This window comes from Melanerpes formicivorus, unplaced genomic scaffold, assembly GCF_026170545.1.
Source record: "Melanerpes formicivorus ecotype bairdi unplaced genomic scaffold, bMelFor1.0.p_v2 SCAF_7, whole genome shotgun sequence".
NCBI classification, from domain to species: Eukaryota; Metazoa; Chordata; class Aves; order Piciformes; family Picidae; genus Melanerpes; species Melanerpes formicivorus.
In genome coordinates this window covers 5,330,061-5,349,066 of record NW_027142359.1, presented here as the reverse complement: position 1 = coordinate 5,349,066, position 19,006 = coordinate 5,330,061, and the positions used below count along the sequence as shown (strand labels likewise).

The 19,006-nt window shown below is 41.2% G+C and overlaps 1 protein-coding gene across 7 annotated transcripts in view; it reads right to left on the bottom strand.

Moving 5' to 3' along the window:
• The window catches only part of PATJ (PATJ crumbs cell polarity complex component), a 169,536-nt gene that overhangs the window by 101,180 nt on the left and 49,350 nt on the right, over positions 1-19,006 (bottom strand). For 6 of the 7 annotated variants that reach the window (XM_068140752.1, XM_068140751.1, XM_068140754.1 and 3 more), the window contains exons 18-26: positions 15,581-15,790; positions 14,594-14,707; positions 11,175-11,546; positions 7,949-8,060; positions 6,981-7,137; positions 5,632-5,703; positions 4,593-4,770; positions 3,194-3,304; positions 1,020-1,097 (exon numbers count right to left, since the gene is read on the bottom strand). In XM_068140752.1, the coding sequence (XP_067996853.1) occupies positions 1,020-1,097; positions 3,194-3,304; positions 4,593-4,770; positions 5,632-5,703; positions 6,981-7,137; positions 7,949-8,060; positions 11,175-11,546; positions 14,594-14,707; positions 15,581-15,790 (1,404 nt within the window). The remainder of the gene's footprint in view (positions 1-1,019; positions 1,098-3,193; positions 3,305-4,592; positions 4,771-5,631; positions 5,704-6,980; positions 7,138-7,948; positions 8,061-11,174; positions 11,547-14,593; positions 14,708-15,580; positions 15,791-19,006) is intronic. The other variant, XM_068140755.1, reaches the window with a different exon arrangement.

The window sequence follows — 19,006 nt, the reverse complement described above, 5'->3', positions numbered from 1 at the left end:
GGACAATCTGTTCCAGTATTTCACCGCTCTTATGGTAAACAACTTACTTATAGTCCAAGCTAAATCTAGTCTGCTCCAGTTACAAACCATTGCCCCTCCCTCCCGTCACTAAAGTCCCTCCCCAGCCTTCCTGTAGATCCCCTTTTAGATACTGAAATGCTGCTATAAGGTCTCCCTGGGGCCTTCTCTTCTCCAGGCTGAACAGCCCCAATTCTTTCAGCCTGTCTTCACAGCAGAGGCATAGAGTTAGCATGTTTAAACAGCACCAGGAAAAAGTTACTGTCTGCACTAATTCAACTGTAACTCTGCTCCTCAAGTCCTGACACCCTCAAAGTACCTGACCTACACTCATCAGTCAGCAAAGTTTCCACAGGAAAACACCTAGGCCATTAGAGCAGTCTGGCTGGGAATGAGAAATTAAATTTTTCCCTTATTGCAGCGATTAAAACAAATCCACTGCTTTAGACCAAACAGATTTATTTTTTTTCTTCCCCTCATTTAAATCTCCTGTGAAGTTGCTTGAAAGTTACTATGCAGTAATTGCTTCACAATTAGCTGGCCAGCTACAGACCACTCGGTCATTTCCTTGTTTTACACAGCCACGGGAAGCAGAGGAGACACAGCGGATTTAATTACCCTCTAACATGATTTTACTGAATTTCAGCCAGCCTCATGTTAAGGATATCATTTGTGTACATGTTATTATTTCTCTATTTCTGCTAAACAAAGAGAATCAATTTGCCTTCACAGGAAGCAAAGCAGGTACTTCCAGAGAGATGTCAGTGAAGAGCTGCAGTAAGTACAGGGTTTCAGCGCCCAGTGGAGAACCACAAAACATTTGACAGAAAGCTGCCTTCTATTTGGCAGAAATTTGGCAAAATTTACTTGACTGAAAGATATTTCAACAAAACACTTAAAATTTCATTTCAGACTTCAGAGGAGGCTTATCGTATATTTATAAAGATAGAATACCATTTGATTTCATAGAACTTGGGTGTAGCATTGAATGGAATAAATACCTTTTCACTCCTATTTTCTTTGTCTGCATCCTGATCTTTGCTGACTTTGATACCCTTAGGCTGTAGGGCAGGAACCACCTGAAACACAATGCATGTATTACACACAGAGCACTAGAGCTGCAAAACAAACATCTGAAATAAAGCTATCCAGTCACTCCTCATTTTGCCTCACATAGAAGGGCACTGCAGTGCAGGTTTTAAATTATGTATTCACTGCATTTACAAACGTTCTTTAATTCTTCTAGTGCTCACTGTTTGCTATCTAGCCCCATCTTTTTATTCAATTAAACATTACACTGAAGTCAACAGACTTGATACAGAGCTCAGGATGGACTCCTGAAGTGTCAATTATTCAGACACCAGCAGCACAGAATCCTAGAATGGCACAGGTTGGAAGGGACCTCAGAGACCATCTACTCCAACCTCCATGCCATGGACAGGGACATCTCTCAACTAGATTCAGCTGCTCAAGGCCTCATCCAACCTGGCCTTGAACACCCCCAGGGAAGAGGCATCCACAACCCCCCCAGGCAATGTATTCGAGAGTCCCACCACCCTTGTACTGAAGAACTTCTTCCTAAGATCCACTCTACACCTACTCTCCCTCAGCTTCAAACCATTCCCCCTTGTCCTATTGCTAGACACCCTCATGAAAAATTCCTCTGCAGCCTTCCTGCAGGCTCCCTTCAGCTATTGGAAGGCAGCTCTAAGGTCCCCCCAGAATCTTCTCTTCTCTGGGCTGAACAATCCCAGCTCCCTCAGCTTATCCCCATAGCAGAGGTCTTCCAGCCCTTGGTTCATCTTTGTGGCCCTTCTCTGGACTCACTCCAACAGCTCTGTGTCCTTCTTATGATGGGGACACCAGAAGTGGACACAGTATTTGAGGTGGAGCAAGTATTTGAGGTGGGTGTGTCCATGCACACAGACACCTTATAAAAGACAGCAGGTCTAGCCTCCAAGTGATACTCTTACATTTTCAGTGGGAGACTTTTAGGGCATTTTGATTACAGCTGGTGGCAGACATAAGTTTTAGGTCAAAGAAAGAAGTAAGGAAAATGTGAGTAAATAATGGACCTTGTATTGGGTCACACAACAAGGACATATGAAAGAAAATGGTTACTCTTGGCCTCCTTTTTAGCTTTGTCTTCTACTACATCAAAAAGTGCAATATATTTCCACTCTGGCAGCATCTTATTTGGGTGAATGGAGTTGGGACTGCACAGCATTGCCAAAAGTCTGTGAATGTCTCCTTTTCTACAGCCTACAGTTCAAAGCAAAGCAACTGAAATGTCAAGTTATCTGCCTTTCCCTTTATCTCTCAAGCATGACTAGAAAAGTAAGGGTCAGAGCTGTGTCTGAATACTGGAAGTTGTGATAGTTTCTTTGTAACTTTACTTTGAAAAAGCTGATAGAGAAAGGGAGCCAACTCAGCAACCATCACTGTGATTTTTACCATTGCTGCTTGAGCATCTTCCCAGCATAACTGGTGAAAGACTAAATAGATTTTGAAAGACTCCCTGGAGCACTGGAAAATAGACACAGGTGTGCTGGATTTGTCTACAACTATTAAAAAGGATCTCCTCAGGTCTACTAATTCATAAAAAATACCAATTAACTTCTCAGATTATACTGCAGGTACACAGAAGTCTGGGGGTTTTTGCATAGAATTTGAAGCAGGTAAAATTGTATGCCTTTTCTTACTATGCCTATTAAAAGGTTTCTTGCCTTGGCCTTAAAGATGAGGAAACACCAAAAATCTCTTGAAAAAATCAACTTGCTCCCAACTAACTACAGGTCCCTTTGGCAACACATTTTATACAGAGCTGGTGTGGTGATCTGACTTACTTTAACTACACTTCTGTTCATTTGTTCAACAGAGTTTAATTGTGAAATGTGAACAAATTAAAGCACGCAGGGGCAGACTCAATTACATAGATGGGAGAATGGAATTAACACCTAGCCAACAGCTTTACATCTAGCTGATTTACATCAGCGAAATAAGACTTCAAATCAGGTCAGACAAGCAATTGATCAATCATGTGGTCTATAAGCAGAAACTTTGACAAAGAATGGACATAAAAATTGATGAAACTGAAAGGAATTCAGCCAAATTTAAAATAGGATGCATATCACACAGCGATGAAGTTTTGGAAAGAGAATAGAAATAAACTTACTCTTGGTATGCTGGCCAAACCCTGAACTATAAACACCACGGGATTTCCTGCGTTCTTGATAGCTTCCACTGCTTCCTCGTGCGTGGCGTTTTGTAGGTCTACCCCAGAAACCTAACAAACAATGTTTGTTTTGATTAGGTAGCACGTCCATGGCACTGAGCAATTACAAGAGATCACACACATTTGCAGAAGGTAACAGCATCATAGAATTGTTTTGGTTGAAAGAGACCTTTAAGATCATCAAATCCAGCCATTAACTCAATCCTGCCAGGTCCCCACTAAAGCATGTCCCTCAGCACCACATGTACACAGGGCTTTTAAATCAATCATAGAAAGGGACTTCACCGTTGTCCTGGGCAGCCTGTTCCAGGGCTTGACAACCCTCTTGGGGAAGAAATTGGTTCTCATGCCCAACCTAAACCTCCCCTTGGGGCTATTTAATCTTGTCTTATGATTTCTTCCTTGGGAGAAAATACCAGCTTCAGCCTCCTTTCAGGGAGCTGTAGAGAGTAAGGAGGTCTTCCCTGAGGCTCCTTTTCTTTAGGATAAACAATGCCAGTTCCCTCAGCCACTTGTCACAAGATCTGTGCTCTAGACCTTTCACACCAGCTTCATTGCCCTTCTTTGGCCATACTCCAGCATCTCAATGTCCTTTTTGGAGTGAGGAGCAATTATCATGGTGGCAGCTACCCTTAAGGCAATGAAGTTCTTGGTCTCATATAAAATGCATGTTGTGCAAATAACCAATTCCCCAAACCCAGATAAATATAATGCTAGGTATTATACAAGTCTTTTAGATTTTACTTGTTTGTGAACTGAACCATTTGGAAACAATTTTTCACATGCAACCCTAATGCACACACAGTAATATCAGCATGGAAACCCAGATTGAGAAGTATTCATTTGGAGAAAAATGAGGAAAAAAAACCCCAACCAACAAAAATCAAAAGAGAGAGATGAAAGGCAGGAATGGCATTCTCCCCTACAGGACAGGGATTTACCCTGAAGATTAGTTAACATGACTGTTAATCACTCCAAATTCACACACACTAAATAAGAGCCCAAATTTCAGTATGAAGAGTTTATGTTCGTCTCTCTATTATAACTTATGCTTACAAAGGTTTACAATAACTTATTACTTATACAGCAAGAGGACATTTCCAGCATCTGCCTTTTCTTAAATATAGAGGAGAATGTTAAAAGAGCTCCACAGTCAGACCTTAAAAAAAAAAAAAAGAAAGAAAGAAAATACAACACCAGGGTTTTCTTTTGCTTTTCAGTCCAGAGTGTTGTCAATACTTCATGAAGTGGTGGCAGTATTTTGTCCCTCTCTCCTCCCAAAGCTGTTTGAGCCAACCTTTATTTCTCAGAATGAAAAGGTAGGTTTATCGGCATTTACCTCAAGTATTTTATCTCCAGTTTTTAAAGCCCTTGTTCTTCCTGCTGGGCTATCTTCCAAAACTTGTTTGATAAAGATCCCTTTAAGTTCTTCTCCATTCTTTAGGCGCTTTATGACAGTTTGTCCACCAACAATACTGATTCCAAGTGACACATGAGGGTCTCTGAAGATCTCAACACTGAAAAACAATACATGTAGTAGTTTCACAGCTTGAAACAGTTTTTTTTCAACTATAAATGCAAGGCCTTTAGCAAATGTAAGCTTCTGCTCTTTAAAGAAGATTTAATAAAGAGATAGAGTCAGAAGCCTAAGAATGTTCTCAACAGAGTTGCTTTTTAACCCCAAGGAGACCTCACTCCACAAAAAGAACAAAATTCTTTTGCCTACTCATCCCCACTGGGCATAGGCTTTTATTTCAGAGAAAACCATGGTAAATCAGGCAGGTCTTCAAGAAAACACTCATCCTATTTCAGTTTGAGCAAGTTGTCTGGAAATGGCAAACACTGCCAAGTGAAATGTTAGACAAATCATGAAGTGCTTCATGCAACTTTCTGAACACTGACTTCAGTGTATAAGATGCATGTTAATCAGCTTAGGCAGAAATGTTCTGATCATATTTTATTTAGGACTAGAAAACCAATTCACCTAAAAATGTTAACAATACAACAAGGATGTGGCTAAAACTTGGCTTGGCAATTTGGAATTCTGCCAGTAAGTTTAGCAGAGAACCCTTGGAAAAGGAGACAGCAGCACTATGTGCATTGTTCACACCTAATAGTTATTAAATGAGCAAGAACTTATAGGTCATCTACAACATAAACCTGCCAAGCTTTCCCAAGTCAGCTGTATAAATAGAAGGAATAATTCTGTTGAACATCTGTTAAAAATTCACTGTATCTATGAAAGCCCAAGGTACACAAGTACCTTAAAGTTACTGGCAGAGGAGGGGAGAAAAAAACCAACACGAGTAACAAATAGGGCTCACAGAAAAAAAGACATAAGGTAAATGGGAAGAAATAAAGTAATCATAGGAACATACATCCGTGGTGGTCCCCAGTGGCTGAAGTTTGGAGTTTCTTCTCCTTCTCCTTCTTCTCTCTCAGGTAATTCACTAATTGGGGGCAGAGGGAGAGGAGGGATAAAAAATATAAAAATAAAATCAAATAGGCATCACCCATTGCCAGGTCACAATTCCTTGCATAGTTTGTATCTGGCAGTGAGACAGCAACGCCTGCTCACACAGTCCAGTTTAAACCAAATGTGCAGAGTCAACAGACTAGACAGGAATTTTTGTATTTAGGTTTAAATGTACTTAAAGAATGCTCCAGAAATAAACATGATGGGCAGGCCAAATTTATAAGCTGCTGTGTGATATACAAATCTGCACTGCATTTACTTATTTGAAACAACTATTTAAGCAATTAACATTTATTTTGTGATAAATATGCTGTGACTCTCATAGATGGACATAAACATGATAAAACCAGCCTAGCTGACCAGAAAGTACATTATGATCCATCTGGGAGAACAGATCCCCTATGTTCCATTAAACAGGGTGTTCATTCAAATTTTATACTGTATGTGACTCACCTATTGACAGAATAGGAATGAAGGAAGGAATTGTATGTTCTCCCAGAAAGGCTGAAACAATACATCCTTACCCACATTTTCTATAGATTGAGAGCTGTAAATGCTACACTTAAACTGCAAAAAGGAAGTAGGATGTTGTGCTGGAGAAATAATCTCCTCTATTGTTGGGCTGCTTTCCCTCTGAAGGAAGACAACAGATGAATTAGGGAAGCAGTGAGGACTTCAATCAACAGGTCCCAAAATCATAATCTACTCCCTCAAAACTGGTGGGGAAAGAAATGGGACACTTGGCAGATGTGGCAAATATCTTCAACCAGCATCAGCTCAAGGTTTCTCAGCACCACTGGCAAGACTGAAATTTCCTGCACAGGCCTGAGAGCCATGGCTGAACTGCTCTGCCCAAAAGGAAGAACAAGGAAAAGGGAAAATCAAGACGACAGAGCTATGAGCAGCCATGGGGAGAGCTCATTAAGCTAATGGCCAATGCTGTCACTAAAGCCTACATCCCTCCCCCCGCCCCCCCGCCATATCCACAGTCTTCTCACTGTGGACTAAGCGAAGCAGGTGGCAGAGTCATTTACACTTTTCGCTCCCAGTACTCAGGGGAGGAAATGTGGGAAGTAAGGATTCAATAATGTTATAAGGCAAAATTCAGCTCCTTCGGCAAAAGTCATTGAGCTGGCCATCTATGTACATCCTAATCTTTCACACAGTTTTTGATAGTCAGCTGAGTAAAGCAAGACAACAGTTAGAATCATTACCTGAAAACCTTCCAAAACCTGAGATCTTTTTCCATACCTGCACAATGCTGTTCTAGGTTGAGCTAATGTGTTTACCCTCCCAGATTCCAAGTTCTTGGAAAAACCATCATCCTCCCCTTTCAGTTCTTCCTTTTCAATAGCTTCCAGATCATCCACAAGCCCAGATCTTTTGGAGTCAGTCTGAATCTTTATACCTGAAGAACAAAAGGTGTAGATGGGAAATTTTATTTCCTCTCCCCCTTCACCTAACAGTTATCACCCTTAGAAACAGAACCCTTAGCTCACCACATTTCACAGAACCCCATCATACTGGGGAAGACTGATGTCATTTTGGTGACACAAGTGTCAACATTAAGTGCACCAACAAAGCTCCTTGCAAGAGTCATCAGTCTGTCAGTGTGGTTTACACAGTGTCTGCTGTCCAAGACGCAAGTGACAAAGACAAAACCCCAGCTGCCTTTCTCCTAACCAGTAAGTGCTTAGGCAGGTTGAGAAATTTATCTGATTTTCTACCAAATTTTAGCCATCTATCAAAAAGGAGAAACTGCATCTGAGCACAAATTACAAAACCAAGATATGGGGCAATTACCTGCCATAGAGTTCACATGCAAATTCTGGTATAGTTACCCTCAGAGTCTGTCACCTTTTTTCCTTTTAAAGTGCAAAAATCTTTAAAATTGGCAGTCAAAAGTGACTGAGAAATTCCTAACATGAACTACAGGCACTTATGCCTGGAGTCCTACTGGGCACAGAAGGAAATGGTTCTCCACAGGCAGGATAAAGATACAAGTGATGCTGGAAGTGGCTGCGACAGCTATAGGAAAGACTTGGAGGAGAAAGCAAGATCAGGAAGTTGAAGCCTATTTAAAACCCGACTGTCCTGGGCCTGCTGAAGTCTTCATTTGAATATTTTAGCATTTGAAAGAATTTGTGTTTTGGTATAAAATTTAAAATTTGCAAATAAGAAATTATAAGATAAAGAAATACCCAAAACTTGTTACAAACCTAAATCCATCATGCTTTTTGCTCCTGACTGGGTAGCTTCAGTTTCAAATATGTCTTTTTGGTAGCTGCTGTGTGCTGTGGTTCCCGAAAACAGCAAAGCATTTTCTTCACACTTCACAAAGGAGAAAAGAAGTCATTTAAGTTAAACAACAACAATATCAACTTATACAGGGGTATGGCGTGAAGACTGATTTTTACAGCAAGCATTCACCACTTACAGAAATACCTTCATATTGAGATGGATAAACACCTCTGCTATGAGGATAGGCTGAGAGAGTTTGGGTTATTCAATCTGGAAAAGAGAAGACTCCAGGTGGGGCCTTAGAGCTGCTTTCCAATAGCTGAAGGGATCCTACAGGAAAGCAGGAAAGGGACTTTTCATAAGGGTGTCTAGAGACAGGACAAGGGGGAATGGTTTGAAGCTGAGGGAAGGTAAATTTAGTCTGGATCTTAGGAAGAAGTTCTTCAGTATGAGGGTGGTGAGACTCTGTTTCTATTCTGGTTGCCCAGGGAAGTTGTGGATGCTTTGTCCCTGGGGATGTTTAAGGCCAGGTTGGATGAAGCCTTGAGCAGCCAAGAGTAGTTGAGAGGTGGGGAGGTTGGAGTAGATGATCTCCAACCTAAGTCTTTCCATAGTTCTATGATTCCAGGACAACTATGAAATACTAACTGCTCATGTATGCACTATATTAAGAAGAGGCATGGTAAAACAACTGTATCTGCCTACCTGCCTATAATACAGACAAGAATCATAGAATTGTTAGGGTTGGAAGGGACCTCAAGGATCATCCAGTTCCAACCCCTTTGCCATGGGCAGGGACACCTCACACTACAGCAGGTTGCTCACAGCCACATCCAGCCTGACCTTAAAAACCCCAGGGATGAGGCTTCCACCACCTCTCTGGGCAACCTACTCCAGTGCCTCACCACCCTCATGGGAAAGAGCTTCTTCCTAGCATCCAGTCTGAATCTACCCATGTCTATTTTTTTTTTTCCATTCCCCCTAGTTCTATCACTACCTGACACAAGTCCCTCACCAACTTTCTTGTAGGCCCCCTTCAGATAGGAAGGCCACAATTAGGTCTCCTTGAAGCCTTCTCTTAACCAAACTGAATAGCCCAAACTCTCTCAGTCTGTCTTCATAGGAGAGGTGCTCCAGACCTCTGATCATCCTCATGGCCCTTCTTTGGACACGCTCCAGCACCTCCAGATCCTTCCTGTAATAGGGCCTCCAGAACTGGACACAATACTCCAGGTGGGGTCTCACCATAGCAGAGTAGAGGGGGAAAATGGAATGGAATGGAAGAGACCTTTGAGATCATTGAGTCCAACCTATAATCCAACACTATCTAATCAGCTAAACCATGGCACCAAGCACCCCATCCAGTCTCTTCCTAAACACCTCCAGTGATGGTGACTCCACCACCTCCCTGGGCAGCCCATTTCAATGGCCAATCACTCTTTCTATGAAGAACTTCTTCCTAACATCCAGCCTAAACCTCCTCTGGCACAGCTTGAGAATGTGTCCTCTTAATCACCTCCCTTGACCTGCTGGCTAGGCTTCTCTTGATGCAGTCCAGGATATGTTTGGCTTTCTGGGCTGCAAGTTCACACTGGTAGCTCATGTTGAGTTTCTCATCCACCAGCACCTCAAGGTCCTTCTCTTCAGGCCTGCTCTCAAGCCAGTTGCTGCCCAGCCTAAATCAGTGCCTGGGATTGCCCTGACCCAGATGGAGGACCTTGTTCTTGGTCTTGTTGAACCTCATGAGGCTGTCATGGGCCCACTTCTCTAGCTTGTCAAGCTCCCTCTGGATGACCTCCTTTCCCTCTAGTGTGTCTGCTGCACCACACAGCTTGGTGTTGTCAGCAAACCTGCTGAGGGTGCACTCAAAGCCACTGTCCATGTCACCAACAAAGACGTTGAACAAGACCGGTCTCAGTACTGATCCCTGAGGGACTCCACTTGGACATGGACCCATTGACAGCCACCCTTTTGGGTGCAGCCCTCAAGCCAGTTCTTTATCCACTGAACAGTCCATCCATAGAACCCATCCTGCACCAGCCTAGAGACCAGGATGTGTTGCGGGACAGTGTTGAAGGCTTTGCTCAGGTCCAGGTAAATGATGTCAGTTGCTCAGCTTTCATCTATTGATGTTGTGACCTTGTCATAAAAGGCCACCAGGTTTGTCAGGCAGAATTTCCCCTTGCTGAAGCCATGCTGATTGTGCCCATCACCTCTTTGTTATTCTTCTGCCTCAGCAGTGCCTCCAGGAGGATCTGCTCCATGATCTTACCAGGCACAGAGGTGAGACTGACTGGCCTATAGTTCACTGGGTCATCCCTCTTTCTTTCTCAGAATACCTGCGGAGAACTTCTTTACTCTTGCTTACTTCTTGTTTTTAACTCACAAACCTCTAAGTTTAACATTAACGCTGTCACTAGAAGCTGTATTTTAGCTTGTTTATGTACATAGTGAATGCGGGGACAAGCCAAGCAGAACTAGATATTCTCTGTAGCTTTGATATTCAGTCCTTTTCCAACTCTTTTTTTTTTTTTTCCATATTAAAGCATACATATCAGAAGCCAGTGCATGGAAGGCTGATAGTATCACTTTGGCAAGTAAATGAACAAAGACTCAGAATGAAAAAAAAAAACAATTCTCAGAATACCTGAGTAGAACATAAACAAGAGTCTTACAGTTTACCTGGAGCTTTGTGTCTCCTTCTACTCCTTTGCCCACTAGTTGACTTGTTACAGTTGCTTCCACTACATAATTTTTCACTCAGCTGCACTATCAACTGGCTCCAGAACTGATCTGGATTACAAATAATGAGGAATAAAAGGCACTCCTTTCATTGACATTGCTGCAGAAACCCCTGTGCTATTAACATGGTATTATGCTATTACTAACACTCACCATATTAGTGCACTTGGCAAAAAAAACAGAAACAAAACCTGAGCTTAAGAGTTGGAGATGGGAAAGAAGACCCAAGTACAGGAGGCCGGTAAATGAAATACACCAGCCACAGAATGTATCTCATTCAAGCAGTTAAATATACAAATGCTATGTAGCCACAAAAAAAGGTGTCAGTTAGAGGTACCCAGGAATCTCATCTAGTAATTAAAACACTCAAAAGACTCCTTACAGAGTTTAGGTCTGGAATTTGCCTTGAGGTATGGGTCCATGGACAGGGTACAGCACTGAGACCAACACAGAATTCCTTACCATCTGATCTTTACTGAATGGATATTCCAGGGACTGGTTTGGACTTAAGTTAACACTGGGCCTTAAATCTTGTATTTCATTAGTCTCAAGTTGCTTTGCCCATCGTTCTGTATTAATGTTCCTCTCCAAAGCTGTCTTCTCTCCACGTGATGCCTTATATTTCAGGAAGCTTGAATCATCTTCATACTCATCATCCACCAACATTTCCCGTTCTTCATCCACTTCTTCTGCTCTGGGTTTCAGAAATTCACGCATCTCCCAGGACTCCTTCTCACACCCATTGTCATTTTGAGAAAGCTGGAATGACCTTCCCAAGGTCAAGCTTGGTTCATCAACAAGCTCTTCTCTAAAAGGTGTTTCATCTCTGAAGCCCTGAATAAAACATTACAGGAATATAGACTTTACATCACGTTTCTTGTTAACTATTCTTAAGATATGCTTTAAGTTAGGCCTATATTAAAAGCACATCTTGATTTTCAAAGTGAGAATCCTGTGCCTTTTTAAAAAGAAAAAAACAAACCATAATTCAGAGCGTGTATTAACACCAAAAGTATACATTCCTATTATTATTTTAGTATCAAGAAATTGAAGTTGCACAGCTTAAATATCGCTGCAGACATTCAGAACCACCAATATGGACTGAAGTTAAGGAAGGAGAATTATTACATAACACTAAAAAATGCCACAGGAAAAAGCATATCTAACATGTAATTAAAATATCTCTGTGCTCAAGGTTTATCTGGTATGACTTTATGAATGTATGGACCTTTCTTACAGTACCATCAGTTAAATAGCAAATAGCTTTACTTTGCTTATATAAGAGTATCAGCAATTAAAAAGAGTAAATATATATAACCCAAACCAAAAGTTGTACTTGTCTCTCCTTCAGGTTTTAACTTGGGGGAAGAGGAGAAATGGATGACCACATACACAGAAAGGAAAAAGAAAAAAAAAGGATATAATTGACAGCCCATTATCTAATTCTCTTAATGTTTCATAGAGAACTCAACTTTCTACTGAATTCAAACCACAGTGCAAGAAACCAAACCAACAAACAAACAAAAACAAACCCCAAACTACAAAACTGCGGGAAAAGTTCTTAAAACCCACTCAAAGATCATACTCAACAGCTTTTTTTCTGGAATTTGTCACATCCTTCCCTATTTTCTGTGATTTTCCTAAATGAGGTGCTCATGGAGCAAGGCTGCACAGGTGCCTCTGAAATTTTGCAACTTAGAATATACATAGAATAAACCAGGTTGGAAGAGACCTTCAAGATCATCGTGTCCAACCCATCAACCAATCCAACCCACCTAAACAACTAAACCATGGCACCAAGCAACCCACCAAGTCTCCTCCTGAACACCTCCAATGATGGTGACTCCACCACCTCCCTGGGCAGCCCAACTTGCAACACTACCAGACAGCTTGCCACACAAAGAAAACTTTCCCTCTCTCTTCCTCAGGCCACGAAGTATGAATGGCCAAACCTGATCTCCAAGACACTGAAACCCCAAATATTGAAACCAATCTACAGATCCAGGGTTGCTCAATCAAAATGTTTTTCTTTCTGCTTCCTGCCCCTTCCCAGACTCCCCAAGGTACTTCACCATTTCTGACCTTCAGTGTCAGAATCCTGTTTTGTTAGGTTTGTACATATGCAGAAGGGAAAAACCCACACATTGCCAAAATGTTTACATAGTTCAAATGTGACGCAGGAGAGAACAAGCGACAGGCAAAGGCATTAGGAAGCAATGTAATAATACTAGCTGGCATGAAGGCAAAACATTAGTAATCCAGAAATTGGCACTTTTTCGTAAGCATTAAATATTCCTTTGATCTATTTGACCTGTGTACCTCAATCTCAAAAAAGACCCAGTCTGAAGATATTCTAATTCCCTTCACCTTTCCTTCACGTCCCTTCTGCAGCATCACTGCCCAAACACTTCTGTAAGAGGTACCAACTTCATTGTTACATGAAACAGTTGAGTTAGCTAAGAACCACAGAGCAATTTGTATTGCCATCTCCTGATGCAGCACTTAGGTCTGGCTAATCACAGACTGCTGCACTGCAGCAGCAGACGCTACCAATGGAACAGGGAATACTGCAAACATGACAGTAAAGTCTACTGTTGTAGCATATAAAATCTTCAAGTTCCTTTGTCAGCACTCTGATAGTGCAGAAGAGTGGAAGTCATCATGACTTACCACTCTTTGCTCTTGCATGAGCAGGCAAGATAATAAATGGATAGAAATGTTATACTACTGCTGTAAGCTACTTGGGAAAGCTATCATACATAAGGTAAAACAAAATGCAAGCAAATACTTCTGTATTTTGTACAAATTGATTATTTCAATTTCTATATTCAGCAGGACTTGAAGAGAAAATAGTTTATTTAAAAATATTTAGTACCAGTATTTTTATTTAGGAAGCAGAGAAACAATCTGAGCTGGCAGAGAACTAATTGCTCTGCCAGGAACCCTTCCTATGCACCTGGAAAAACAACAAACCCCATTCTACATCAAGAAAATTAGTAAATACCATGCCCAAACTAATTTCTACATACTATACCTACATCTACCCCATAATATTGCTCTTTTTGTTGGTTCTCACACACCATTAAAGATATCTTTCTGTCCAGAGACAGGCAGACATGTTTAGCAACACGAAAACCTGGAATGTGTTTTTATTACTGTGTTGCAGTATGTATGCAGTCCTTTACATATTTCATTTTTTTGGTCTAAACCAAATGCATTTACCACCATGAGTTAATAAATATCTTGCAAAGCACTTGAGAACAGATGAAAATTAAAAAGTATCCATATCTGTCTCACTCTGCAGAGGTCAGTGTTGCACCTACTACCCTGGTGTCTTGAGTTTCTCACTATCTATAGTGCCTCATCCTCCCACAGAAGAGAGAATGCTTCTTTCAGAAAATAAGAAAGAGGAGAATGGAGGAAGAGATTAAAGAAATCACTCAAGACCACAGAGGAAGTCTATGAAAAAGAACAGATTTCAAGCTTGTCTTGCACACTAGACTATGTTTCTGCTTTGCTTTATTATAATAAACAGTGTTCTGCTTCCATACCTTATTTTCTTTGCAAAGCTGAACCAACTCCTTATGACTCCTAATAATGTAGCATTCCTGTTTCATATCCAAGGTAACCCAAGGTATTTTAATGACACAGTAAATTTGATAAGGCAGTCTGGGAACTGCATGGGTAAGTGCTATACATATGCTTAGTGTTCACAGTACAATTCCTACACAGTTAGCTCTTAAGAGTCTTTTTCAGAGGGAATCTGGCCTGAAGTCTATCCAATCCTTAAGACTTATCTCAAGGATATGCAAGTTTTTTACTTTAAATCATTATTTCCTGTTCACATAACCTTTAGCTGAACCAAAAGAGCAGCAAAATACCTGTGGTGCTTCAAGTATTATTGAGAAATTATCTATTGGTTCTGGTGTTCCAGGGCTGGTTTTAATGTTGTTGGAATCCACACCATGCATGTTCACTTCCTCTGTGGTTTCTCCCTACAAAAGGCAGTCAAAATGATGAGTCTGGGAAACAAAAATTCCCACATTTTCCAACAAGCTAAAAGGGAGAGGAAGAACCAAAAGAGATGGGAAAGTTACAAAATTATGGAAAAAAAAAAAGGCCATAAATGAAGAAAATTAAGACAACAGCTTTTAATCTTTTAAGAGATTAGTACAGATATAGTGAAAAATAAAGAGATGTGTAGAAAAGATAGACAAACACAAGGATATGAACAACAATACACCACATTTTAGAAAAGGAAAGAATATACTTACAGCCTTACTACATTCCTATTTCACCACTCCTCTACCACTCTGAATTACAAACACTTTCTATTAGATGGTGCTTTGCTTTAATTAATTTTGCCTGGGTGCCCTTGATGAACAATACTGCAGTGTTCTCAAGTAAACGACTGTCTGTTCCAAAGCCCTCATTCTAGAAAAAGGAAATTCTACTTGAATTTACAGTCTTGACTTCAAACAGATTAAGTTTCTTTGATGTCAGTGGAGCTCAAGCAAGCTCTTAGCAGTGTCTTAGAGTGAAATGGTCTTCAGCACATATTTAACTGATTTGCTTGACCCATGTTACGCCTATGCGTAGGGTCAGTGAACATAGGTTTGTCCAGACCTGTCTTCCATTCCCACATGGATATTCTTTCAGAAGAAACTTGAGAATGTTGGTTTTCTACTCAGACCTTTTGGACATCAAGCCAGCCAGAAATTCTGGATATCTCAAGGTGTGTGCATAGCAACTTAGTTGTTTTCCAACACATACATACTGCTGCCCTGAATTCCTCCCCCACCAAACACAACAATCCAGTCTACACACATCATAGAATTAGATAGACAAAAGTTAAAATCAGCTCTTACCACCAAAGGCTTGCAGATTCCAAGAGAAACTGTACCTGGGGGCACAGATTTCAACACTTCCACTGCCTCTGCTAAAGTGGCACTATCCAAATATTTGTCATTTACAAACACCAAACGGTCCCCAGGTAAAAGCTCTCCCCCACGTTCGGCCACTCCACCTGCCACCAAAGAGCTGATCACAATGGCTGTTCTCGCTGGATCTAAGGGATCCTGGAGGAGGGAAAAGAAAATTTTAAAATATTAAAAATAAAGATGATGTTTGAGTATGTAGAAAGCACTTAAAGCAAGTTCATCACCTAATGCTACAGAAGGGAAGCTTTTCAAAAGGACTGCCCACTAAGAGTGCCAAGCCTTAGAGTTTGCATAAAGAAAGGTTTGCAGAAGGAAGACATTCTGCCACTTGCCTAATCCATTAAGAAATGTTGAGATTTGAAAGCTGACTGATACCCTGCCTGCCCTCTTCCTACACACAGAGAAACGGCCAGGCCAACCTGCAAACAGAAAAACAACACTGGCACTCTTCCACATGCCTCCATCCAGACTGTTACATGCTAATGTTACATAAAACAACCGCTCTGCGTGCCACTCAAGAGCTTCAGAGCAGCAAAACTGATGGTAAGAGAAATCACTGCAAGATTAGAAATTTAATTAAACATATTACCAAAGGAAAATTAAACAACCACCCCAAAAAATCCAAGTAATACTTGCTGTATTCCTGCAGTGCTCCTGCTTTGCTGATCTGCAGGACTACTTATAAAAGACATTTTCTCCAACCATGAGGCTTCCTTAGCATACAAGGGACAGCAAGAGAAGAGTAACTAAGATTATTACTGCAGCCAAGGAACACTGTAGTGGTATAGACAGAAGGGAGCAAGGTAGAAAATATTATATACATTGGAGAGACTGTAAATTGATGCAAAGATATTCACTTAATTTCCCCCATCCCAGTGTTAGCTTTTGTGTTCTGTCAGGTACCATTCCTATCATGCAATCAGACATTTAAAAATTCCTCCTCAATCCAGTGAAGTGATCATAAGATCCTTTATGGTGGCAGAATGATGTGCAGAACAAATTTATGGCCTTTTGTGTTTGTTTGTTTCCTTATTTGTTTTTTGAAGATTAGAATTAGCCTTCCTCCCCCTTGCTGAGGGCTCATAAAGGTCAGAAAACCTCCTTGTATGCATTGGGTCTTCAAGTGCATAATCATGCATTATTTTTTCCCTCAGGACTTGCATCTTATTCAGGGCACAGGAGGGATTTAAAAAAAAAGGGGGGGGGGGGGGGGGGGGCTGGGGGTGGCAAAATTGAAATCACAAAGACCACCGTGAATTCAGCACCTCAGTGGTAATTTGAAAACAGGAATGCTTTTTTAACTCTTTATTTTTATATACCTAGAGATTGCTTTCCAGGGGAACATGTTTTTTTAAGGTATGTGCAAACATACAAGCCAATGAATGTAATATCTGTAAAAGGCTGAAATTAGAGAAGCGAAATTTGAGTTCAGCAGGAAAAGCCATGAATTCAAGTAAATATATTACTAATACCTCTTTCCCGCTCCACTGCTTAATCCTGCCATTTTTTAATCTTCCCAAACACTGGGGATCCGCATGGTAACAGAAGAGGCTTCCTTGTGAGTATCATGTCTTGATAATCAAGCCCAGCAACCTCCCTCTGCTGTGCACTGGTGTTGTGCCTGCTGAACCCCTGCCAACATGCTTGGGCTGTCCGACTGTTTATGCTCAAACCTGCCTCACACAATGCCGAGGGGAAAGGATTGCGTTTGTTTCAAGCCATCCATGTTCGGCATATGCTTTGGAAATTTTGAGAAACAAAACAAACCCAAGCACAGGAAGGCCAAAAGAAGGAGCTAAAGACATAAAAGAAAAAAATTATTTAAAAATAGTAATTAAAAAAGAAAAAAAAAGGTTTTGAATGTTAGAAATGTAAAAAATGTAAAGTCGGTGCTGCTCTTTGTGTAGAGATTCGGCTTTGCCTGCCCTTGCCGACAATGCCATGTGAGGAACCATCCTGATGCCAGCTGATCACGGAACAAACACTCCATCTGACACAGGCTTTTGAGATGGTTTTTATTTGAGAGTTTACTCTGATGCAAAATAAAGAGAACCTTTTGGACTTCTCTGCAAAAGCGGGATTCTGTAAAGACGGCTATTTTCAAGCAAGTTAGGCACTGCTGACATTAGGAAGGCTTCGCTAATAGAACTAAACCAGCAAGTTTTCCTATCGTGGGCTCAACTCGCCATGGCAAGCGAGGTTTATGCTGGGTCCCTAAATGGCTGAAAGCTCCCTCAGCAGAACTACACCTTTGCTGACATGACAGCTTTTAGAAAAGGACTTTTGCTGGTTTAGCTATACTGATAAAAAATGAACAAAACAAAACCAGCATTCATCCTTACTGATGCTAGACCCAGTAATTATGCTGCTGGCTAAGAATGTGGGAGAATAAGGCTCAAATCCTTGTTCTGCCTGACCCAGAGCTGCAATTTTTAAAAAATGGTGGTTTGGTTTTTTTTTTGAGGTTCCAGATGAGAACCACTTAAGCAGGACAAGGTAATCACACCTTTAGCTTCTATGCAGATATTCAATGTCAGCAGCCTAACTACCATATTTATGATGGGTAACAGGCTTGTTTCAACTTACATTTTCACTGAAATAAAATGTTGGCTTGGATAAATCATCACGTATTGATAAGAGATAATTTAGGTGGAAAAAAAGTGTTCCAACCAGCTTTACTCCTCATGCTAAAAACGAAGCTAGAGTTCCTGCAAGCACAAGCAGCTAAGTTTTGAGAACAGCATGGTTATCTTTGCTGCTCTGCAATGTGCCCAGGCGCAAGCTATGTACTGGAGCTGCTTGATGAAGAGCAGCAGCAAAAACCATAAAAAAAGGGGCCCATATTGTAAACCGTTGATCGGGCAAAACCAAAACAGAGCTTATAGTCACACTGCTGTTTTGAGTTTTCAAGCAGAGGGAGCTGTTGCACTGGAAGAGAAGAGCAGCACAAACCACACAGTGAGAGGGCTGAGCCAGCAAGGCGGGCAGCGCTGTAAGATGCCCGAGCATTTGTTAGCAGTGACCATGAATGGCAACACAATTGCCACAAGGAAGGCAACAAAAGCTGCATGTGAAGACACAGACCTACTGAATGCCAGGCTATAATCATGATTCCCATGTTCTCTGTCACTTAACATGAGGGTGATTGCACCATGTGTTTCTTACCAATACAAAAGGTGAAGTTTTGAAAACTTGCCTTATGATTTACACTCAAACCCAAAGGCGCCCTAAAGAACAACACCTGATAGAACAAGGCAGCAAACACTGAGCTCACATCCATATCTTGCACACAGCCAGTGCAACTGGACTGCGTGGGTTGTCACCTTGTGTTTGAAAGAAAGCAGCACTAGCAGC